The 24663-nt window shown below is 51.3% G+C and overlaps 1 protein-coding gene across 1 annotated transcript in view; it reads left to right on the top strand.

Annotated features, from left to right (window-relative positions):
• The window catches only part of ADAMTSL3 (ADAMTS like 3), a gene marked incomplete at both ends in the record, with an annotated part of 105926 nt that overhangs the window by 11643 nt on the left and 69620 nt on the right, over positions 1-24663 (top strand). Inside the window, 4 exon segments of the mRNA XM_081114674.1 lie at positions 8767-8886; positions 16006-16133; positions 21097-21142; positions 23099-23335. Of these exon segments, the coding sequence (XP_080970800.1) occupies positions 8767-8886; positions 16006-16133; positions 21097-21142; positions 23099-23335 (531 nt within the window).

Raw genomic sequence — 24663 nt, 5'->3', positions numbered from 1 at the left:
CTACTCCCGGAATACCCAAGGGAAGCATGTCCTTCCGAAGGCATATGGCACCTTTTCTTAAAACTCATATGGAAACCCTGGATGAGCTCAGAACCCTGTCGTGTCACGGGAGACGGTGGGATTAGCACGCGGTTCTGAGATTCCGTTAAAAATCCGTTGGCGACCATCCCTGTTGAAACCAGGAAAGGAAAGTGACCTTAATGGGAACTCATATGAAACTGGACTCGGAGGTGAAAGTGCAAATGGAGCCGTAACCTGTGTTTAGCGTTTAGAGTTCACAGGTTCTCCCCTCCTTCCCCTTTCATAGGAAGGCGAGGACATAGAACGGCGTTCGGACTTCTTCAGTGCGGTAGAATCCCCTTAATGGGAGATGTGGGTTGCAAATATTTTCTTATATCTGTAGCTTCATTATTATTATTATTATTATTATTATTATCATTACTAGAGGCCCGGTGCACAAATTTGTGCACAGGTGGGGCCCCTCTGCCTGGCTGGTGATCGGGGCCGATTGGGGCCAGTGGGCCTGGGGTAGGGACTGCTGGAGGTTGGCTGGCCATGGGAGGTTGGCTGTGGGAGCACACTGACCACCAGGGGGCAGGTCCTGCATTGAGAGTCTGCCCCCTGGTGGTCAGTGTGCATCATAGCAACTGGTCGACCAGCCATTTGGTCTACGGGTCGTAATGGTCACTTAGGCTTTTATATATATAACTAGAGGCCCGGTGCACAAAAATTTGTGCACTCGGGGGGTGGGCGGGTCCCTCATCCCGGCCTGTGCCCTCTCGCAGTCTGGGACCCCTCGGGAGATAACGACCTGCTGGCTTAGGCCTGCTCCCGGGTGGCAGAGGGCAGGCCCAATCCCTAGGTGCAGCCCCTGGTCGGGCTCAGAGCAGGGCCGATTGGGGAGTTGGGGCGCCGCCCCCTGTCATACACAGAGCAGGGTGATCGGGAGGTTGTGATTCCACCCTCAGTCACGCTCAGGGTAGGGCCGATTGGGGGGTTGGGGCACCGCCCCCTGTCACACTCAAGGCAGGGTCGATGGGGAGGTTGCAGCGCCACCCCCTGTCATGCACAGAGCAGGGCCAATCAGGGGGTTGGGGCGCAGCCCCCTGTCATGCACAGAGCAGGGCCCATCAGGGGGTTGGGGCACCACCCTCTATCACCCACAGAGCAGGGCCGATCAGGGGGTTGGGGTGCCGCCACTCTCACACTCAGGGCAGGGCCGATGGGGAGGTTATGGCTCTACCCTGTCACACACAGAGCAGGGCCCGTGGAGGGGAGGGGTTTGGGCGCTGCCCCCTGTCATGCTGATCCCGGTGCTGGGAGGTCTCGCGGCTCCGCTGATCCCGGTGCTGGGAGGCATATTACCCTTTTACTATATAGAATAGAGGCCTGGTGCATGGGTGGGTGCCAGCTGGTTTGCCCTGAAGGGTGTCCTGGATCAGGGTGGGGGTCCCCATTGGGGTGCCTGGCCAGCCTGAGTGAGGGGATGATGGCTGTTTGCAGCTGGTCACACATCCTTCAGGGTGGGGGTCCCCACTGGGGTGCCTGGCCAGCCTGGGTGAGGGGATGATGGATGTTTGCAGCTGGTCACACACCCTTTAGGGTTGGGGTCCCCACTGGGGTGCCTGGCCAGTCTGGGTGAGGAGCTGAGGGCTGTTTTCAGGCTGGCGGGTGGCTGAAGCTCCCAACCGCTCCTTTTTTTCTTTTTCTTTTTTATTCTGGGCCAGCTTTAGCTTTGAGGCTTGGCTCCAGCTCTTAGGCCTCCGCTGCTGAAAGTAGGTTTCTGGCCTTTGCTTACAATGTTGCGATCCTGCTGGCTGAAGCCCAGCAGGTTTCTGGGGTTTTGTTTAGCTTCTATGTTTGTTACATAGTTGCTTGCAGCTCAGAGGCCTGCAGCGGCAGGCGGGGAACGTTGGAGTCCTCCGTCACTGAAGCAAGCAAGCCTCATGTTAGTTTCAAGCTGCCTGGCTGCTGGCCGCCATCTTGGCTGACAGTTAATTTGCATATTGCCCTGATTAGCCAATGGGTAGGGTAGCGGTCGTACGCTGATTACCATGTTTCTCTTTTATTAGATACGATTATTATTATTATTTGTTGTTGTTGTTGTTAATCCTCACCCGAAGATATTTTCCTTTTTTTTTAGGGAGAGTGGGAGAGAGAGGGAGAGACAGAGAAAAACATCGATGTGAGAGAAACACATCCCTTGGTTGCCCCTGCAACCTGGATGTTTCGGGGTGACACTCTAACCACCTGAGCTACCCAGTCAGGTATATCCTTTGTTGAGGTGTTTTATGTCTAAGGGTATGGTCTGCCCTGGTGAATGATCCATGGACACTTGAAAAAAAACCAGAGACAGTCTTCGAGCTCATTGATTGGGTGTCTCGCTTGGCACAACCAGTGGCATCAATGCCAATAGCTACTGGCTGAGTCGCCCTCCCTGTCGCTACCATAGGCATATCTTCCTTTACTTCTTTTCTTTCTTTCTTTCTTTTTTTTTAATATAATTCTTCTTGATTTCAGAGAGGAAGGGCGAGGAAAAGAGCAATAGAAACATCCATGTTGAGAGAGAATCATGGATCGGCTGCCTCCTGCACGCCCCCTACTGGGGATGGAGCCCGCAACCCGGGCCTGTGCCCTGACCGGGAATCGAACAGTGACCTCCTGGTTCATAGGTCGATGCTCACCCACTGAGCCACACCAGCCGGGCTTTTTTCATTTCTTACTCTTTCTTCTGTCCCATTCCTTTCCCCTTCCTTCTCCAATATGTTAGGTCTCTAAAGAGCTCCCACCAGTATTGCGTGTTCTTACTGGGGCCCCCGGCAGGAGTCCAGCCCCCCCTGGGGTGCGGGAGCAGGCAGCCTTTGCTTGGTGTGTGGTTTGGAAAGCAGGGGTGGCGAAGGCTGGAGTGAGTCCGCGTCTGTTCATTGTTCCAGGAAGTGTGATGGTGCCGGAGTCTAAATAACGCTAATTGGCCTTCCCCTCGGCTTGGCTGTCTTCCTTACATTTTCCACCAGAGAGCAGATGTCATCGAATGACTTTCCTTATGAATGTTTGCTTTTTTTTTTTTTTTTTAGAAGCAAGCTGTGTTTATTCCTTCCATTACAAAACTCTGTAAGTTTATAACTGGTGAAGAAATGTGGATTTATTCTTTTTTAAAATCCTATCTAATAAAAGAGCAATATGCAAATTAACCATCACTTCACGATAAAGATGACAGCGCCCACAGCCAATAAGGAGGGAAAATGCAAATTGACGCGACACGTTGAGAGGCGGAAGGCGGCTCTGGCCAGAGCGAAGGCGGTGCCGGCAGCCAGGGGAACGAAGGCCTATTCTTGCACGAATCTTCGTGCATCAGGCCTCTAGTGTATATATATTTTATTGATTTCAGAGAGGAAGGGAGATGGGGAGAGAGAGAGACCAGAACATCAATGAGGAGAGAGAATCACTGATCAGCTGCCTCCTGCGCACCCCCTGCCGGGGATGGAGCCCGCAACCCGGGCCTGTGCCCTGACCGGGAATTGAACCCTGACCTCCTGGTTCATAGGTCGATGCTCAACCACGGAGCCACGCCGGCCAGGCTGGGCTGGTGCTCTCTTTATCGACTTGAGTCTCCATCCCAAATAGCATCTTACGTGGCGTTGGCCTTCCCGGGATTCTATCTGAATGAAGTCACTCTGCTGCCTGGATTTCCTCTCTGTCCATGGGCGGCGTTGAGGTCCGTTTTCACCGCCCCGTCATGTTCCAGGGCGTAAACCCACCGCGATGTGTCGGTTCGTCCTGCCGCTGATGGCTCCTCTCCATGCGGGGTGGGATTTATGGGGGTGATCCTTCGTTCAGGAATTTTTCATTCATTTCCAGGGCGAGATTGATCTGCGGTTTCTTTCTCGCACTGTTCTTGCCTGGTTTTGTTATCAAGGTCATGGTCTCCTGGAGCGAATGTATCGGGGGCTCCTTTCTTCTTCTACGTGTCGAAAGCGCTTTTAAAAGAGTGGGGTGATGTCACGTGGACTGTTCTGTAGCCCTCGCATCGAAAACCTTCTGGTCTTTGTGGGGAGAAAGTGAAATACTGTGCTGGTCCTGTTGCTTCAAGGATTCAAGTACCACTGGGAGATTCCCTTCACTTAAGAGTAGCTATATATATATACATTTTATTGATTTTTTACATAGAGGAAGGGAGAGGGATAGAGAGTTAGAAACATCGATCAGCTGCCTCCTGCACACTCCCTACTGGGGATGTGCCCTCAACCAAGGTACATGCCCTTGACCGGAATCGATTCTTGGACTCTTCAGTCCGCAGGCCGATGCGCTATCCACTGAGCCAAACTGGTTAGGGCAAGAATAGCTTTTGATTATTTAGATTTTTTTTTCTAAAACTTTTTTGTTTCTGCCCAGCCAGCGTGGCTCAGTGGCTGAGTGTTGACCCATGAACCAGGAGGTCATGGTTCGATTCCCAGTCAGGGCACAGGCCCGTGTGGCAGGCTCAATCCCCAATGGGGGGCTTGCAGGAGGCAGCCGATCCATGATTCTCTCCCTTCATTGATGTTTCTATCTCTCTCCCTCTCCCTTCCTCTCTGACATCAATAAAGACATATTTAAAAAATAAAATAGAAAATGGAGAATTCCAAGGGGCGTGAGCATCCAGACACACTGAAGGCTTCCTGCCCTGAGCTCAGAAAAACACACAGGCTGGCGAGGAATCTGAACGTTGTTGGGAGGATGTGCACACAGCCCAGTCCTGGCTCTTTCCCCGCCCAGGAAGGCCGATGGGGCAGCCTGCAGGGTTTGAACCCCGCAGACATGCAGTTTCCGGAAGGAGGGAAAGGCCTTAAGTAAACAGGAGTGTGTTCCCAGCCGGGTCTGGGCTGTGTCAGGGCGGGTGTCTCCTGGCCAAGGGGGAAGAGCTGGTAACGCTATTCTCTCTCTCTCTCTCTCTCTCTCTCTCATTTTAAAGTGCCATTTTGAGGAATTCTATTTTATTACTAGAGGCCCGGTGCACCAATTCGTGCATGGGTGGGGTCCCTTGGCCTGGCTGGCAATTGGGGCCATGAGAGGTTGGCTGTGGGAGCACACTGACCACCAGGGGGCAGCTCCTGCATAGAGCGTCTGCCCCTGGTGGTCAGTGCGTGTCATAGCAACTTGTCAACTGGTCGTTCGGTTGCTTAGGCTTTTATATATATAGATTATTTTTTTAAATCTGTGGGGTTCTTTTGCCCGGGCTGGTGTGGCTCAGTGGATAGAGCATCGGCCTGTGGACTGAAGGGCCCCAGGTTCAATTCCGGTCAAGGGCATGTACCTCAGTTGCAGGCTCCTCCCAGTCCCAGGCCCTGGTTGGGGTGCGTGCAGGAGGCAACCCATCCATGTTCCTCTCTCACATCGAGGTTTCTCTCTGTCTTTCCCTCTCCCTTCCACTCTCTCTAAAAATCAATGGGAAAATATCCTCGGGGGAGGATTAAAAATACAATAAAATATGTTTTTATTGATTTTTAGAGAGGAAGGGAGAGGGAGTGAGAGAGAGAGAGAAACATCAGTGATGAGAGAGAATCCTTGATCGGCTGCCTCCTGCACGCCCCACACTGGGGATTGAGACCGCTACCCGGGCATGTGCCTGGTTTTCCTGAGACTGTTTGTTTCCGGGGCTGAGCAGCAGACCCCAGCGTCCGATGAATGGATGAATGGATGACTCCAACACGGTGTTTGCTGTGAAAGAGAGGGCTAAGGGGCCTCCTGGCTAAAGGGACCAGACAGCCTCGATCGCCTGCCTCATTAGTCTTTTATTGTAGCAGCAGTTTGAGATCAAGTTTATCTTTTAATTTATTTTATTTTATTTTATTGTTTTAAAGAAGAGACCATTTAATTTTTTATGTTTTATATTTTTATTGAATTCAGAGAGGAAGGGAGAGGGAGAGAGAGAGAGAGATGTTAGTGATGAGAGAAAATCATGAATTGGCTGTCTCCTGCATGCCCCCCACTGGGGATCGAGTCCCCAACCCAGGCATGTGCCCCTGACTGGAATCGAACCCGGGGCCCTTCAGTCAGCTGGACGACACTCTAGCCACTGAGCCACACCAGCCAGGGCTAAAGTTTATCTTTTAGAAATGATCACTGGGTGAGTAATCTTGAGAGGACACATGTGTCTGCAGTGTCTTTTAAGCAAGGACACCCAAAGATTGAGCATAAGGATTCCAGTAAACGCCTGGGGGTCTGCATGTGCACAGACTTGTTGGGAAAGGTCAAGGCATAATTAGGGACGCCGCCTTCGACACTCCCCTAAGTCAGAATTCCGATAAACAGGGCGGGCAGCCTTCCGCACACCACCCTTTTCTCAGTGTTACAGAAGACCGGAGAAAAACTAAGCAACGTTTAGAGAAACGGAGTTACACAGTTTATTACACCAGCGGTCTCAGTGGAGTCACCTCCAAAAATCTAAGCAAAGCAACATGGCAGGAACTTTCCTTTCTATTTCCTTCTCGGCCCTTTGTCTCCCAAATATGGGTTTTTCCGGACCTTTAGCAAGCGTTACGAAGAGCCCTGTGCAATTATTTTGCAGGCAGCTTGGAACTTGGAGCACAACACAGTTTTGTTCAGCTCACAAAAAACCTGGCCACCTAGCCTACAAGGCCAGACAGCGAAGTTTATCTTCTCTATTATTCAAGCAGGCTGAACAGTAAGTTCATTTACAGAATTAGGGACTATCTGAAAATAACAGAGAATTTCAAACTTCCCTTTCTCGGAATGTCCTCCTTACAAACTTTCCAACCAAGTCTCCTGTGCGCCCCAACAGTTTCCCACGGAGGGAGGGAGGGAGGGAAAGAAATGGGCCGGAGGGGATCCTGCCCTCAGCCGAGGGGGGCTGGGTGTCCCTAGGGCAATGACCTGCACACCCGTGTCTAGGCTTCTTCCTGTGTAGATGCCACGCCCCTCCCGGGGGAGCTGTGGGGATGAGGTGAGACAGTGTTCACGATTCCCAGTTCATAGTAGTTGCTCAATAAACCCGCGTTTCCTTCTGCCTGGCTGTTTTTCCCAAGGGCCCTGAGTCCGGAGGTGCTACGGTAGAGGGTTGGGGGGATGCTCTCTCTCAGGGGCCTTCTGATTCTGTAATTCTGTGACTCAGACCTGTGGTTGGCAAACTGCGGCTCTCGAGCCACATGCGGCTCTTTGGCCCTTTCAGTGTGGCTCTTCCACAAAATATCATGTGTGGGCGCGCACATACAGTGCGATTGAAACTTCGTGGCCCATGCGCAGAAGTCGGTATTTTGTGGAAGAGCTGGAATTTTGTGGAAGAGCCACACTCAAGGGGCCAAAGAGCTGCATGTGGCTCGCGAGCTGCCCTTTGCCGAGCCGCAGTTTGCCGACCACTGACCCAGACGGTCGCTCTGCTCCGGCTCCTGAATTCAAACTTAGAATGTGTGTGTGTTTACAGGGCAGATGGGGGAGGGGGGTGATGGGAAAGGTGTCACTGGCCAGGGTGCCTCCTGCTCAGTGAGGGAGCCACGCACCACCTCAGACAAGCTGGTGTCTGCGAGCTTGCTAGGGCCTCACAGACCCCTGTTGCCTTGGGAGGGAGGGAGCTCCCCGTCACTAGAGGTAATCAAATAGAGGCTGCAGGGCGTCGGGACAGGATTGCTGAGGTAGACGGCTCCCCCTCGGGAAGGGAGGCCCAATGGACAAAAACTCCACAGAATGTAAGCAGGTTGGGTCCATGGAGGCTGAATCACTGGCAGGTGTGGGAGAGGCAGGCGGATGTCAGGGAGTAAACAGTGTGGGCCAGTGTGAGGTGAACCAGGGTGGCCTCCGCACAGACACCTGGGTGCTCACCTTGGCCTTAGCCAAGAGAGGCACTTCTGTGCCCATCAGCAGATGAGTGGATAAAAAGCTGTGGGACATCTACACCGTGGAATACTACGCAGCCATGAAAAAGGAGGCTCTCTCACCCTTGGAGACAGCATGGAGGGACTTGGAGAGTTTCATGCTAAGTGACATAAGCCAGTTAGAGAAAGACACGTGTCCCATGATCTCACTCCTATGTGGACTCTAAGTAACAAAATAAACTGATGAGCAAAATAGATCCAGAGACAGGGAAGCATGGAACAGAGGGCGGAACCTCAGAGGGAAGGCAGGGGAGGGTGGGTGGGCGGGAGGTGATCAACCAACCACCTTCTATGCACGTATGCATGGCCCATGGACGCAGACAATAGGGGTGTGAGATCCTGGGGTGGGGGACAGGGGTGGGCTGGAGGGGTCAATGGGAAAAAAAGGGGACATCTGCCATATTTTCAACAAGAAAGATTTACAAATAAGCTAGAGGCTCCGTGTACGAAATTCATGCACTCGGGGGAAGGGGTCCCTCAGCCCGGCCTGCGCCCTCTTGTGGTCGGGGACCCCTCGCTCCTTACCGCCCGCCTGCTTGCTGCTCCTTTCTGCTGGGTTTGCTGTTCCTTAGCGCTGCCGCGGAGGCGGGAGAGGCTCCCGCTGCCACCACCACTGCGCTCACCAGCCATGAGCCCGGCTTCTGGCTGAGCGGCGCTCCTCCTGTGGGAGCCCACTACCACCAGGGGGCAGCTCCTGCATTGAGCGTCTGCCCCCTGGTGGTCAGTGAACGTCATAGCGACCGGTCATTCCGTGGTTCGGTCGATTTTCATATTAGGCTTTTATTATATAGGATAAGTGGGTGAATGAATGAATGAATGAATGAATGAATAGAACACACACACACAGAGCAGCACTGCCGCTGGGGCCTCGTTTGTAACCGGTGACCTTGCCTTGCAGACCTCGGCAGAGACGTCCCCGGGGGCCTACTTCCTGCCCGAGTTCGCGCTGTCCCCCCAGGGGAGTTTCCTGGAAGACACGACCGGGGAGCAGTTCCTCACCTATCGCTATGACGACCAGGTAAGCGCCTCCCTCTGGCCTGGCCACGTACCAATGGGCGGGAGACGGCTCCTCAGAGGTGAGGCCGGAAGGATTCTGTTCCCCATGCACACCATGTGCCCTGACGCCCGGGGCACCCCACCCTTCCCCACAGTGTGTGGCTCTTGCGCTGGTCGGGTCGTCGAATTGAGAGTCGCTGGTTCTCGTGTTTGTCGGACACGTGCGATGGATCCATTCATTCTGGCGATCTCCAGATGGATCGTGCGATACTGGAGTTACCCCAAAGCACTGTTTTCTGATTACGCAATCCTTTCTTTGACCTCTGAGCTTTGACCCGCATCAAAGTGGGTTTTTTGCCAAGCCTGTTTTCCAGAGAGGAACAAAGTGGGCATGCCCGTGCGCACATGTGTGTGCGTACATGCATACATGCGCACATGTGTGTGGGCATGTGTGTGTGAGTGGGCACACATGCCTGCAAGTGTGGGCATGAGTGTGCACATGTGTGCGAGGTTGTGTGTGTGTGTGAGTGTATGTGGGTGTATGCACATGACTGTGTGGATTGTTCATGTGTGTGCACACATGCATGTGAGCATGCATGTGCACACATGTGCACGTGAGTGTGAGTGAGAGTGCACATATATATGTGCCTGTGTCTGCAAGCGCACATGTGTGCATGTATGGATGCGTGTGCACATGTTGCGTGAGTATGCATGAGTGTGCATGTGTGTATGATGTTGTGCATGTGTGTGCACATGCATGTGTGGGTGTGTATGTGTTTAAATCACTGCATGAGGCCAGTTAGAGAACACGGCTGTGGCGGTGAGATGCAGACACTGGCACCCGGGACCTGGATTCCTTCCTCCACACACTTTCCGTTGATGCCTGAGCAGCTGAGGATATGCATGTCTTGTAGCCACTCCCAGCTCTGTTGGAAACAGAGAATGTCAACATTGCTGGCCCCGGCTGGTGTGGCTCGGTGGATAGAGCGCCGGCCTGCGGACTGAAGGGTCCCAGGTTCGATTCCCAGTCAGGGCACATGCCCGGGTTGCAGGCTCGATCCCCAGTGTGGGGCGTGCAGGAGGCGGCGGATCGACTTGTCTCTCTCACATCGATGTTTCTGTCTGTCTCTCCCTCTCTCTCCCACTCTCTCTAAAAATCAGTAGAAACATATCCCTGAGTGAGGACTAACTAATAACGTAAAAACTGCCACACACACACAGAAGAACCAAATGGTCCACAGAACATTCTAGAAAGGCCTACTCTTGCACGGATGTCGTGCACCGGGCCTCTAGCCTATATATAAAGAAAGAAATTAAGGTTTTGCTCTCAGCTCTTCCAAGCGTAGTGCCATCAGCTCTGACGTGCAGAATGTCTCTCTTCACCTGGGGTGACCCCCACTCGCAAAGGGGGGGCCACGGAGCGGCCGGCCGCCAGCCAATCCCAGCAGCTCGGGCGTGAGATACACACCACCCTCTGGCGTCTCTCACTGTGACTGTCAGAGCTCCGTGCAGTTTGTTTAAAGGCTTGGGCCCTGCAGTGCGGTCCGGGTGATATTCTCGATGCCCTGTTGGCACAGAGCCTGCGTTTTTCTACGCAGAATGGCTCAGCGTGGATGGAAGTCGGTCACAAAGGAAAATCAAAGGAGAATTTTATTTTATTATTATTTTTTAATATATTTTACTGATTTTTTTACAGAGAGGAAGAGAGAGGGACAGAGAGTTAGAAACATCGATGAGAGAGAATCATCGATCGGCTGCCTCCTGCACACCCCCCACTGGGAATGTGCCCGCAACCCAGGTACATGCCCTTGACCGGAATCGAACCGGGGACCCTTCAGTCCACAGGCCGACGCTCTATCCACTGAGCAACACTGGTCAGGGCTGTTTATATGTTTGTTGTTAATCCTCACCCAAGGATATTTTTCCATTGATTCTTAGGGAGAGTGAGTGGAAGGGAGAGGGAGAGCCAGAGAGACACATTGATGGGTTGCCTCCTGCATGCACCCCGACCAGGGCCTGAGCTGGGGAGGATCCTGCAACCAAGGTACATGCCCTTGACCAGAATTGAACCCAGGACCCCTCGGTCTGCAGGCCGACGCTCTATCCACTGAGCCACACCAGCCAGGGCCATATCTGAGTGCTGTGACTATGGCTTGAAGTCTGTGGAAGTGAAGACCCTCTTAAGGCTAATTTGTGGTTCTTGATGTGCAGGGCAAGGAAGTATGTCTGTGCAGTGGGGTGTTGTAGGCATTGCCTCTGTGGCTGACCTTGAGTGTTGCCATGGAGAAGGCAGACTAGTCCCCTCGTAGGCAACAACGTTTGCGTAGAAATTCTTCCCACACATGTCCTGCAAGGAATTCTCCCCATTTTATTTGTTTTAATTAGAAAAAAAATCTGGCCTGGCCTGCGTGGCTCAGTGGTTGGGCATCAACCTTTGAACCAGGAGGTCATGGTTCGATTCCTGGTCAGGGCACATGCCCAGGTTGCGGGCTCCATCCCCAGTGGACGGCGTGCGGGAGGCAGCCAATCAGTGATTCCCTCTCATCACTGTTTGTCTCTCCCTCTCCTCTCTGAAATCAATAAAATGTATATATATATATATATATATATATATATATATATATATATATATATATATATATTTTTTTTTTTTTAATAAATAAATGGAACGTAGCTGGTGATGGAGGCAGGGCAGGGCAGGGGGAGCCCGGTGGCGTGGGACACGTGTCCCTAGGAATTAGCAAAGGGCTTCACGAAGGTGGTAAGTGCCCGGCTGGCATGGCCCAGTGGTTGAGCATCAACCTAGGACCCAGGAGGTCAGGGTTTGAATCCCGGTCAGGGCACAGGCCCGGGTGGTGGGCTCGATCCCCAGCGGGGGGCGTGCAGGAGGCAGCCGATCCATGATTCTCTCTCATCACTGATGTTTCTCTCTCTCTCTCCCTCTCCCTTCCTCTCTGACATCAATAAAAATATATTTTTATAAAACAAAAAAAGAAGGTGGTAAGTAACCAGGAACACACAGGCCAGGGTAGACCGACCATCAGGGTAACGAGCTGTGAGGTGCACAGTTCTCAGGGGAGGCCGGGAGGGGCAGGCGTGGGGTACGGCGCACCTCCCAGTCGCTCCTGGCTCCCAGCCCCAGCTGTGTTAGTGTGAAATGCATCTTGTTGAACTGAATTCTGCAATCTGTGTGACCGCCTGAGTGATATTTTTGTCATTTACCCCCATTCATTGGCATTTTTTAATATACTTTTTAAAAAATATATTTTTTATTGATGTCAGAGAGGAAAGAAGAGGGAGAGAGAAACATCCATGATGCGAGAGAATCACGGATCAGCTGCCTTCTGCATACCCCACACTGGGGATTGAGCCCACAACCCGGGCAGGTGCCCTTGATTGGACTCGAACCCGGACCCTTCAGTCCGCAGGCCGATGCTTTATCCACTGAACCACACCGGCTAGGCTGCAGCTGGGATGTTTTACATTTTTATTGTCACATTAAACTGTACCCACCGATTCCAACTCTGATTCATTGGCTGCTTCTTTGGCACAGTGGTCTGCTTACTGCTTTGCAAAAACAGAAATATGCATGCATTCATGGGCCCTGGCTGGTGTTGCTCAGTGGATAGAGTGTCAGCCTGCAGACTGAAGGGTCCTAGTTGGGGGCCGGGGGGTGGGGGGAGAGGGGCCCAGTGTGCAGGAAGCAACCCATCGATGTGTCTCTCTCACATCAATGTTTCTCTCTGTCTCTCCCTCTCCCTTCCACTCACTAAAAATCAATGGGAAAATATCCTTCGGTGATAATTAAAATATAAACAAATAAAAAAAATATTTTTTTAAAAAGAAAGAAAGCAGCAGCGAGGATCAGAAGCAAAACCCGACACATCGTGGCTGAGGAGAGGAGGGAGACTCGAGGTCCCCTCCTGAGCTGTCATTTTCTCTCTGTTTTCTTCGGGGGGAAATATCTACCGGTCCAGCCAGAAATACCCCGTCTCTGCTTGGATTACATGCCTCCTTGAGTTCTTTTAGAATCAAGTTTTGGCATTTTTTGTTTTTTTTTCGTAAGTCAAGGTGGGGAAAGAAGCCTGACCCTGACCATAAAGCGCACAGATGGGAGGGTCCGAAGAAATTGAAACAATGTTGCAAAGGCGCACAGTAGGCGCATCAGAAGAAATTGAAGCAATGTTGCAAAGGCACACAGTAGGAGAGTCAGAAGAAATTGAAACATGTTGCAAAGGCGCACAGTAGGAGCATCAGAAGAAATTGAAACATGTTGCAAAGGCGCACAGTAGGAGAGTCAGAAGAAATTGAAACATGTTGCAAAGGCGCACAGTAGGAGCATCAGAAGAAATTGAAACATGTTACAAAGGCGCACAGTAGGAGCATCAGAAGAAATTGAAACATGTTACAAAGGCGCACAGTAGGAGCATCAGAAGAAATTGAAACATGTTACAAAGGCGCACAGTAGGAGAGTCAGAAGAAATTGAAACATGTTGCAAAGGCGCACAGTAGGAGCATCAGAAGAAATTGAAACATGTTACAAAGGTGCACAGTAGGAGAGCAGAAGAAATTGAAACATGTTACAAAGGTGCACAGTAGGAGCATCAGAAGAAATTGAAACAATGTTGCAAAGGCGCACAGTAGGAGGGTCAGGAGAAATTGAAACAATGTTGCAAAGGCGCACAGTAGGAGGGTCAGAAGAAATTGGAACAATGTTGCAAGGGCGCACAGTAGGAGAGTCAGAAGAAATTGAAGCAATGTTGCAAAGCCGGCCTCCCAGCGGACCCTTTAAAATGTCTCCGATGATGTTTTTCAACTTTTCACACCCGCCCAGCAGGGTGTCGCCTGAAGAAAGAGAATTCAGCCTCAGCTGGGTGCGTTTTACAGGGCGACTGGGCTTCCCCACCTTAAAGCGCAGAAGAGCTTCTTGTATTTTTTTATGAGTTAAAACTGCACTTTCTGGCCCGTTCCCGGCGGAGGGGGCTCGCTCCCTGCGATGGAGAGGACTGAAGCGAGCAGCCGGCTAATTGGAAGGGTAAACAGTGTGGGTTTAATTAGCCCTTCTTGCCGCTGACAGGCGGCCAGGCTGCCAGGCCCTTACCGGTTCCCGGGCTGGACGGTTCCCCAAATACCGCCTCCTGCCCCCGGGGGTGCAGACTGGGCTATAAATAGGTCGCCTGGCAGGAAGCCAGGAATGCCTCTGCCTGGTGAGCCTGCAGTGAAAATTACTGCAAAAGCCCCTCCTGGAGTTTGGTCATTATTTCTTTTCTTTCTGTGTGTGTGTGTGTGTGTGTGTGTGTGTGTATTTAAATTATTTCAGAGAGGAAGGGAGAGGGAGAGAGAGATAGAAACATCAATGATGAGAGGGAATCATTGATCGGCTGCCTCCTGCACGCCCCCCACTGGGGATGTGCCTTGACCAGAATCGAACCCGGGACCCTTCAGTCCGCAGGCCGAAGCTCTATCCACTGAGCAACACCGGCTGAGGCTTGTTTTAAAATATATTTGTACTGATTTCAGAGAGGAAGGGAGAGGGAGAGAGAGACAGAAACATCGATGATGAGAGAGAATCATGGATCAGCTGCCTCCTGCACACCCCCCACACTGGGTATCGAGCTCCGGAACCCGGGCATGTGCCCTGAGCGGGAATCAAACCCGTGACCTCCTGGTGCAGAGGTCGATGCTCAACCCCTGAGCCACACGGCCAGACAGGGTTTCCTTCTTAACCACCCCTGTGCCCAACTTACAGCTCACCTGCTGCCTTCTGTATGCCAACAGGATGTGGTTGGTTTGCTTCTTTTCCCCCCGTTTGTTGTTGTTAATCCTCACCTGAGAGGATATTTTTCCATTGATTTTAAGAGAGAGTGGAAGGGAGGGGGAGAGACAGAGAGAGAAACATCGATGTGAGAGAGACACATCGATGGGTTGCCTCCTGCACGTGCCCTGACCAGGGCCGGGGAGGAGCCTGCCACCGAGGTACGTGCCCTTGACCAGAATCAAACCCGGGACCCTTCGGTCTGTAGGCCGACGCTCTGTCCACTGACCCACACTGGCTGGGGCTACCTGCTTGTTTTCCATGGAAAAGTCTTTGCTTAAAAAGAAAACTTTAGCCCTAACCGGTGTGGCTCAGTGGATAGAGCGTCGGCCTGCGGACCGAAGGGTCCTGGGTTCGATTCCGGCCAAGGGCATGTACCTTGGTTGTGGGCACATCCCCAGTAGGCGGAGGGGGGGGGGGTGCAGGAGGCGGCTGATCGATGTTTCTCTCCCATGGATGTTTCTAACTCTCTATCCCTCCCTCTTCCTCTCTGTAAAAAATCAATAAAATATCTTTGACAAAAAAAGAAAAGAAAGAAAACTTTACAAGATGCGGAGAAACCACAGCGAAAGCGGAGGATGTTAACATCACCCAGAGTCCTCCCCGTCGAGGCCACCACGGCTAAGGTTTTCATTAACCATTCAGCTCTCACTCCTTCCTCTATGCACGCACGTGTTTGCCTGTATAACAGCAGCGGAGGCTTAAATGATCCTGTGTGATTGCCTTTTACCCACCACGCCCCCCCCCCCCCCGCCCCAAATACAAACATTTAAAAAAAGAAGAGAAATGTCAGCCCGGCCGGTGTGGCTCAGTGGTTGAGCGTCGACCTGTGAGCCAGGAGGTCACGGTTCGATTCCCGCTCAGGGCACAGGCCCGGGTTGCCGGCTGGATCCCCAGTGTGGGGCGTGCAGGAGGCAGCCGATCCATGATTCTCTCTCATCATTGCTATTTCTCTCTCTCTCCCTCTCCCTTCCTCTCAGAAATCAATAAAAATGTGTATAAATAAATAACAAGTGAGTTTCCCAGCATCAAGACGAGACCCTCGTATGTGCAAATTTTCCAGGGAGAGCAAGCATGTCACACTCAAAGGCTAACTCGGGCCCAATGAACGCCGCATGCGGCCCGCGGGCCGCGAGTTTGACACGCTTGATGGTGGGGCGGTGGGACGGTCTCCGTTCTTTACGCGGCCGTCCCTTCCCAAGCCGGGCGTGTGCAGCCCGCTGTGGGCTCTGTGAGCGCGTGGCAACGGGCCCTGGGAAAGCCAGGGAGGGGCGGGGACCTGTCCGCGCGCGTGTCTGGGGTTTATCGTCCTGTTTCCTGGTCTAGACCTCGAGGACCGCGCCAGCCGAGGAGGACAAGGACGGCAACTGGGACGCCTGGGGCGACTGGAGCGACTGCTCGCGCACCTGCGGGGGCGGGGCGTCCTACTCGCTGCGCAGGTGCCTGACCGGGAGGTGAGCGCGGCGGCCTGAGGATGGGGTGTGGGGGGCGGGGCGGGGTGCCGGGGAGACCCCTGGCTCCTTGGCTTTGGCAGGGCCTAGGAGAGGGGGGCACCAGCTGCTGGATAAATATCAGCCAAGTAGCCGGCCGGCCGGTGTGGCTCAGTGGTTGAGCATCGGCCTAGGAACCAGGAGGTCAGGGTTCGATTCCCGGTCAGGGCACAGGCCCGGGTTGCAGGTTCGATCCCCCGTGTGGGGCGTGCGGGAGGCAGCTGGTCCGTGATTCTCTCTCATCATCGATGTTTCTCTCTCTCCCTCTCCCTTCCTCCCTGAAATCAATCCATCCATCTATCTATCTATCTATTTATTTTAGAAACTTGTGTTTTGGAAAGGGGATGCATGTAGCTCTTTTGCCCGTTTGTTTCTCTGTGGATCAAGTTATTTTAGAGTTTGATCACACTTAGACAGAGTCAGTTTTTTTAAAAAATATATTTATTTTATTAATTTCAGAGAAGAAGGAAGAGAGAGAAACATCCATGATGAGAGAGAATCACGGATCGGCTGTCTCCTGCACGCCCCCCACTGGGGATGGAGCCCGCACCCCGGGCCTGTGCCCCGACCGGGAATCGAACCCCGACCTCCTGGTTGCTAGGTTGACGCTCAGCCCCTGAGCCACGCCGGCCGGACCATGGTCGGTTCTTTTGCACGGCAAACCGTATGCCTGCCAAAGTGTGTCTTTGTCTCACAGAAATTTGTAAGTTGATAGTCAAGTGCCAACCATGGGAAACACGGGTTTAAGTTAAGTACTATTTTTTAAACATTAATATATTTTTATTTTCTTTTTTTCAAGATAGCAAGTTCTGTTATTTTTTCCTTTAAATATATTTCTATTGATTTCAGAGAGGGAGAGAGAGAGAGAGAGAAACGTCAATGATGACAGAGAATCCTGGATCGGCTGCCTCCTGCGTGCCCCCTCCTGGGCATTGCCCTTGACCAGGAATCGAACCCGGGGCCCTTCGGTCCTCAGGCTGACGCTCTATCCACTGGGCCACACCAGCCGGGGCTATTTTTATTCTTTAAAACACATGTTTCCCAGTTTTCTAAGACACTCGTGTTTGAGTCAATATACCATCAAATCCATGTAATAAATGACTAGTGCTGTAAACTCCAGGGCAGTTTCATTCATGTGTGTAGTGTTCCCTCATGTGGAGTCAGCATGTGTTTCCTACATATCCGTAAAGCTCTGGCTTCCAACGAGCTTCGGCCTCCGGGTGCGATGCGCGTTGTGACGGACGGACGGAGGAGACCTAATTGCGAAACGATGTTCCCGAATGTCCCCGGACTCTGAGGGCCGTTAGCTCTTGCCTGTGACAATGAGAGTGAAGTTTAAACACCTGGAAGGGATATTTCCACAGCTCTGTGTCCTGGAGCCCAAGGCATGACTTCCAGAGTCAGCTGGAAGGCTCCTGCTCGGGGAGTTAGGGCTCCGGGGTGCGTCCGAACTGTGAAGTAACTTGCATTTCGTTTCATGCCTGATTCATCAATGGGTCATTAGCTTTCTTCTTTTCTTTTCTTTTCTTTGGTTATTGTTGTTAATCCTCACCCGAGGATATATATTTTTAAAACATGTTTTCATTGATTTCAGAGAGGAAGGGAGAGGGCGAGAGAGAGAGAAACATCAATGATGACAGGGAATCATGGATCGGCTGCCTCCTGCACGCCTGACACTGGGATTGAGCCCGAAACCCGGGCCTGTGGCCTTGGCCGGAATCGGACCCAGGACCCTTGAGTCTGCAGGCCGACGCTCTATCCACTGAGCCACACCAGCCAGGGCCCGAGGACATTTTTCCATTGATTTTCAGAGAGAGTGGAAGGGAGAGGGAGAGACAGAGAGAAACATCAATGAGAGAGAGACATGGATCGGTTGCCTCCTGCACGCACCTCGACCAGGGCCGGGGAACCTGCAACCCAGGTCCATGCCCTTGGCGGGAATCGAACCCAGGACCCTTCAGTCTGCAGGCCAGTGCTCTACCCACTGAGCAACGCCGGCCAGGGAAGTCATTTGTTTTCATACTAAATGGTACCCCACGCAGGCCACACCAGTGGAGGCCCATCAGGGGGCTTTGCCTGGGTGGGGTTGCACAAAGGGAGGTGGAATGCTCAACATGCCAGCCAGATGGTGGGTTCAAAAAATCCTTACACCCCGGCCAGTCTGGCTCAGTGGATAGAGCATCAGCCTGTGGACCCAAGGGTCCCGGGCTCGATTCTTGTCAAGGACACATGCTCGGGTTGCAGGCTCCTCCCTCGCCTGAGCCCTTGTCACGACGGCACATGCAGGAGGCTAACCCATTGATGTGTCTCTCTCACATCGATGTTTCTCTCTCTGTGTGTCTCTCCCCCTCCCTTCCACTCTCTCTAAAAATCAATGGGAACATATCCTCAGGTGAGGATTAACAAATCTATAGTAATAAAAGAGTAATATGCCAATTAGACCAGACATCTTCTGGACGTCCTTCCGGACAAAGCCATGGTGACAGGGGCCGAGGCAGAGGCACTTAGGGGCAATCAGGCTGGCAGGGGAGGGCAGTTAGGGGCAATCAAGCAGGCTGGGGAGGGCAGTTAGGGGCAATCAAGCAGGCTGGGGAGGGCAGTTAGGGGTGATCAGGCTGGCAGGGGAGCAGTTAGGAGCGATCAGGCAGGTGAGCGGTTAGGAGCCAGCGGTCCTGGATTGGAGAGGATGCAGGCCGGGCTGAGGGGCACCTCCCCACCCATGCATGAATTTCGTGCACCAGGCTTCTAGTAAATAAATAAACAATGCCACTCTTCGTAACTGTCAACAGCTTTTTTGTGTCCCCGTATTTAGATGGATTCCAATGTTCCCTCGAACACTAGGAGCCTCTGACATCTTCCTGGCCCTTGAAATGAAAATGGAAAGGTTCTTAGGGTTAAGAAGTCAGCAAGCATTAGGCTCTCACTCCCCGAATCCATTAGCAGCTTTCCACAATCAGGGCTTTCCCAAACATGAACAGCCCGGCCCGCGTGGCTCAGTGGTTGAGCGTCAACCTAGGAACCAGGAGGTCATGGTTCAATTCCCAGTCAGGGCACACGGGCGTGCAGGAGGCAGCCCATCCATGATTCTCTCTCATCATTGATGTGTCTGAATTCCTTCTTGGATGGAGGAGGTTGGCTGCTAACCTGTTTTCTGGGAACAAAATTGTTTTGTAAATATATTTTATTGATTTTTTTACGGAGAGGAAGGGAGAAGGATAGAGAGTTAGAAACATTGATGAGAGAGAAACACCGATCAGCTGCCTCCTGCACACCCCCTACTGGGGACGTGCTTGCAACCAAGGTACATGCCCTTGACTGGAATCGAACCTGGGACCCTTCAGTCCAAAGGCCAACGCTCTATCCACTGAGCAACACCGGTTAGGGCCAGGAACAAAATTAATATCAGTCTCAAATTATATCTACCTGTTATGATCTTGCATCTGCTATATACAGCAATACCTAAAAATAGCTACCTATCCAAAAAAGATAACATTTAACAGCAACCAAAAAAGTGGAAAAAATAGACTTTATAGACAAAACTAGAGGCCCAATGCATGAAATTTGTGCAAGGGACTCGGCCCTCACAGCCCTGGCTTTGTCCAGAAGGTCAACTGGAAGGACATCCGGAACGTCGTTCGGCTGTTCGGTCTAATTAGCATATTCGCTCTTTATTATACAGGATTACAGGAAATCCAGATATGGGCATTCGCTGGTAGAAACTTAAAAAAAGCAGTAAGTAGCTCAGCCTGTGTCCCTTGGTGGTTGAGTGTCGACCTCTGAACCAGGAGGTCAGGGTTCGATTCCCGGTCAGGGCACAGGCCCTGGTTGTGGGTTCAATCCCCAGTGTGGGGTGTGCAGGAGGCAGCCGATCCATGATTGTCTCTCATCATGGATGTTTCTCTCTCTCTCTCTCTCTCTCTCTCTCTCTCTCTCTCTCTCTCTCTCTGAAATCACTAAAAAAATATTTAAAAAAAATATCATGTACAGCCAAGGTTCAGTAACATGCCAGCTGTGTACCCTGCTTAGAAAAACAACCAGATAAGATGTCACCAACCAAGACGTCAAAGCTCACCCGTGGAGAACTGTGACTATAAAAGGACCCACCATCGGGCTGATGGGAGGAGGGCGTGGAGTCCTCAGGCAACTCAGCTCAGTTCCTGGGTGGGGAAGGGAGAGAAATTCGCTTGTCGGAACATCCCATACAAATGCTTTTGCTTCTGGCTTTTCCTTCATTTTCACAGGAAAAATACATACAGGTCCTGACCGGTGTGGCTCAGTGGATAGAGCATCGGCCTGTGGGCTGAAAGGTCCCGGGTTCGATTCCGGTCAAGGGCATGTACCTTAGTTGCGGGCACATCCCCAGTGGGGGGCGTGCAGGAGGCAGCTGATGGATGTTTCTCTCTCATCGATGTTTCTGACTCTCTATCCCTCTCCCTTCCTCTCTGTAAACAATCAGTAAAATATATTACAAAAATACATACAGGCTCTCTCTCTTTCACACACACACACGCACACACGCCCGCACACACACACGCTACACTCATTTCAGTGGTTATGTGGACCCCAGGGGGTTAGTAATATTATTACATGAATGCAACTAAAGAATTCACTCTCTATTTTGTAAAATGTATTATTATTGATTTCAAAGGAAGAAGAGGGAGAGAGAGAGAGAGAAACATCAATAATGAGAGAGGATCATGGACGGGCTGCCTCTTGCACACCTCACACTGGGGATCGAGCCCACAGCCCGGGCCTGTGCCCTCACCGGGAATCGAATCCTGACCTCCTGGTTCATAGGTGGATGCTTAACCACTGAGTCACACCAGCTGGGCAAGAATTCACTCTCTTTGGGGTTTTTTTGGTTTGTTTTTTTGCTGCTTGCTATGAACATGAAACATTGTTATCTCTCCCCCCCTTTTTCCTTTAGGAATTGTGAAGGGCAGAATATTCGCTACAAGACGTGCAGCAACCATGTAAGTTTTGTCATAAAAATACAGAATCGAGTACAATCTATTCCTGTTTGCAGTTCCAGTGTTGTAATGTGCACCGTGAAGCTCGCAGTCTCCCGGTCCCTCGGTGGGAATTTTGTATGATTGCTTAATCGACAACAGGTTGAAACAATTCCATGATACCACCTTTCTGGGCCAAGTCACATTTCTGAGCTAATTTGGTATTTCATAATTTCTGAATTCCTAGAAAGAATATCTAATGTCTGTAAACACCTTCAGAGTTAAAATGGCTTTTTTGTTCTGTTTTTTTTTTGGTTAAGCAAAAAAGAATACAGCCTCGAACTCTTCTGTCCTGCTCCCAATACCTGTCCCACACACTTCAAAACGAGTTAAGGAGGCTTTGCTGGTGTGGCTCGGTGGATAGAGCGTCGCCCTGTGGACTGAAGAGTCCCAGGTTCGATTCCCGGTCAAGGGTACATGCCCGGATTGTGGGCTCGATCCCCAGTGGGGGGCGTGCTGGAGGCAGCCGATCCATGACTCTCTCTCATCATGGATGTTCCTCTCTCTCTCTTCCTCTCCCTTCCTCTCTGAAACCAATAAAAACATATTTAAAAATAAAAACGAGTTAAGGAGAACGATGGGTAACTCGGGACATCACACACGTGCGGAAGGCTGACACACCTTATCCTTTTTAATATTGAGGTGGCATTGGTTTATAACGTTATGTAAGTGTCAGGGTTATAACACTCTAATTCAGCGGTTCTCAGCCTTCCTCACGCCGCGACCCTTTCATACAGCTCCTCATGCTGTGGCGACCCCCAATTTCATTGTTACACATGGAACATCATGAAAGCACAGCGATTCATCACAGAAACAACCTGTAATGATAGAAGTGTTTTTCCGATGGTCTTAGGCGACCCCTGTGAAAGGGTCATTCGACCCCCAAAGGGGTCGCGACCCGCAGGTTGAGAACCGCAGTTCTAGTTCTTTCTCTGTGCACAGGGCAGCGGGCTCACTAGCAAGGCTGCTGCCCGCCCATCACCAAACTCGTGACCCCCAGCCTCCGTCCCTTCTGCCGACAACCGGCCCGTGGTCTGTGCCTGTGGATGCGTTTTTGTTTGTTTGTTCTTGTTCTGTTTCATATCCCACATCGGAGTGAAACCATGCATTTTTGTTTTGTCCTCCCGCTGCCTGATCGCATGGAGCATAGTAAGTTCCCTCAGATCCGTCCACGGTGAGAAAAATGGCAATATTTCATCACCTTTCGCGGCTGAGCAGTAGCCCAGTGTATGTATATGTCCCCCTTCTTTTCTTTTCTTCTTTTATTTCTTAATCCTCACCTGAGGATATTTTTTAAAAATGTAATTGCATGTTCCTTTTTTAAAAATATATATATCTTTATTGATTTCAGAGAGGAAGGGAGAGGGAGAGAGAGATGGAAATATCAATGATGAGAGAGAATCATTGACTGGCTGCCTCCTGCACGCCCCCCACTGGGATCAAGCCGGAAACCTGGGCATGTGCCCTTGACCGGAATCGAACCTGGGACCCTTCAGTCCTCAGGCCGACGCTCTATCCATTGAGCCAAACCGGCCAGGGCCTGAGGATATTTTTCCATTGATTTTTAGAGAGAGCGGAAGGGAGAGGGAGAGACAGAGAAACATCGATATGAGAGATACACATGGATGGGTTGCCTCCTGCACGAGCCCTGATCAGGGCCCGGGCCGGGGCAGAGCCTGCAAACCAAAGTGCCCTTGACCGGAATCGAACCCGGGACCCTTGGGTCTGCAGGCCAACGCTTATCCACTGAGCCACACCGGCCGGGGCTACGGATTCTGTTTTGAATGTTGAGAAGGAAGGCGGTGGCTCATGGGAGAGAGGCGTGGAGGGGGCAGGGGTGTGGTCACATGGGACGCGGGTCCACGTGTCCAGCCTCCCATGGACCCCACGTCACGGGTGACCCTTGACCTCTCCCGCCAGGACTGCCCGCCGGACGCCGAGGACTTCCGAGCCCAGCAGTGCTCCGCCTACAACGACGTGCAGTACCAGGGCCGCTACTACGAGTGGCTGCCGCGGTACAACGACCCCGCCGCGCCCTGCGCGCTCAAGTGCCACGCGCGCGGCCAGGCGCTGGTGGTGGAGCTGGCGCCCAAGGTGCTGGACGGGACGCGTTGCCATAGCGACTCCCTGGACATGTGCATCAGCGGCACCTGCCAGGTAAGCCACGCCCCTTCCCCGCAGGCGCCACGCCCCGTCTCCGCAAGGCCACGCCCCTTTCCCTGCAAGGCCACGCCCCCTTCTCTGCACGCACCACGCCCCCTCCCAAGAAGGAGAAGGAGAATTTTTTTTTTTAGGTTTTAAAGTTTTTATTTTTTTTATTTTTTAATTTTTTAAAAAATATATATTTTATTGATTTTTTTACAGAGAGGAAGGGAGAGAGATAGAGAGTTAGAAACATCGATGAGAGAGAAACACCAATCAGCTGCCTCCCGCACACCCCCTACTGGGGATGTGCCCGCAACCCAGGCACATGCCCTTGACCGGAATCGAACCCGGGACCCTTCAGTCCGCAGGCCTCGCTCTATCCACTGAGCCACACCGGTTCCGGCAGGTTTCAAAGTTTTTAATATGAAAAAAAAAGGCTTTTCTTTTTGCTTCGTTCAGACATCAGGGGCGTCGTCTGCGTTTCATGAGATGGGAGATGAAGGTTTACTCCATGTAAACGTAAACATATGTCCATTAAGAAGCACGTAGCTTTTTTTTAAATGTAGAAACCCAATGGCTTAATGTTTTCCTTAATCTTTTCTTTAACTTTAGAAGAATCTTTTAGGAACGAATGTCTCTTGTTTCGAAGAAACATTTATCTGGAGTTCAGCCCTTTCTAGTTTCACTTCAGTTTCTTTTTCTTCCGTCAAATTCAAGAAAATGTAATATTTTGAATCACATTCGTATTACGTAAAGGCAACAAAACTTGGTGTACATGTCATGGCTATTTATTTAAAAATTAATATAGTCGTGTCAAAATTTATTTATTTATTCATTCATTTATTTATTTTTGGAGAAGGCCGTGTGGGTTTTATTGTCAGCACAACCGATGCTACAATTAGTGCAAACTGCGCACCTGCACATGGTACTTTTTTTTTTTTTTTTTTTTTAGCCCTCCCTCAGGGATCCAGTTCCACAGCTGTGGATTCGGGGTTGTTTTTTGTAGTTGTGGTTGTTGTTTAAATTTTTAAATATATATTATATATATTTATATTCTTTATATTTATATAAAATATAAACATTTTTATGTTTTCCATTTATTTTATTTTTAAATTTTTATTTTGTTTACTTATTTTATACATTTTATGTTATTGATTCCAGAGAGGAAGGGAGAGAGGGAGAGTGAGATAGAAACATGCTGAGAGAATGAACCATGGATCGGCCGCCTCCTGCACGCCCCCCACTGGGGATCGAGCCGCAACCCTGGCCTGTGCCCTGACCCGGAATCGAATACCCAGGACCCTTTAGTCCAAAGCTGGATGCTCTATCCACTGAGCCCA

The sequence above is a fragment of the Myotis nattereri genome (assembly GCF_964212035.1).
Source record: "Myotis nattereri genome assembly, chromosome: 21".
Taxonomy (NCBI): Eukaryota; Metazoa; Chordata; class Mammalia; order Chiroptera; family Vespertilionidae; genus Myotis; species Myotis nattereri.
This window is presented reverse-complemented; position numbering and strand designations above follow the sequence as displayed.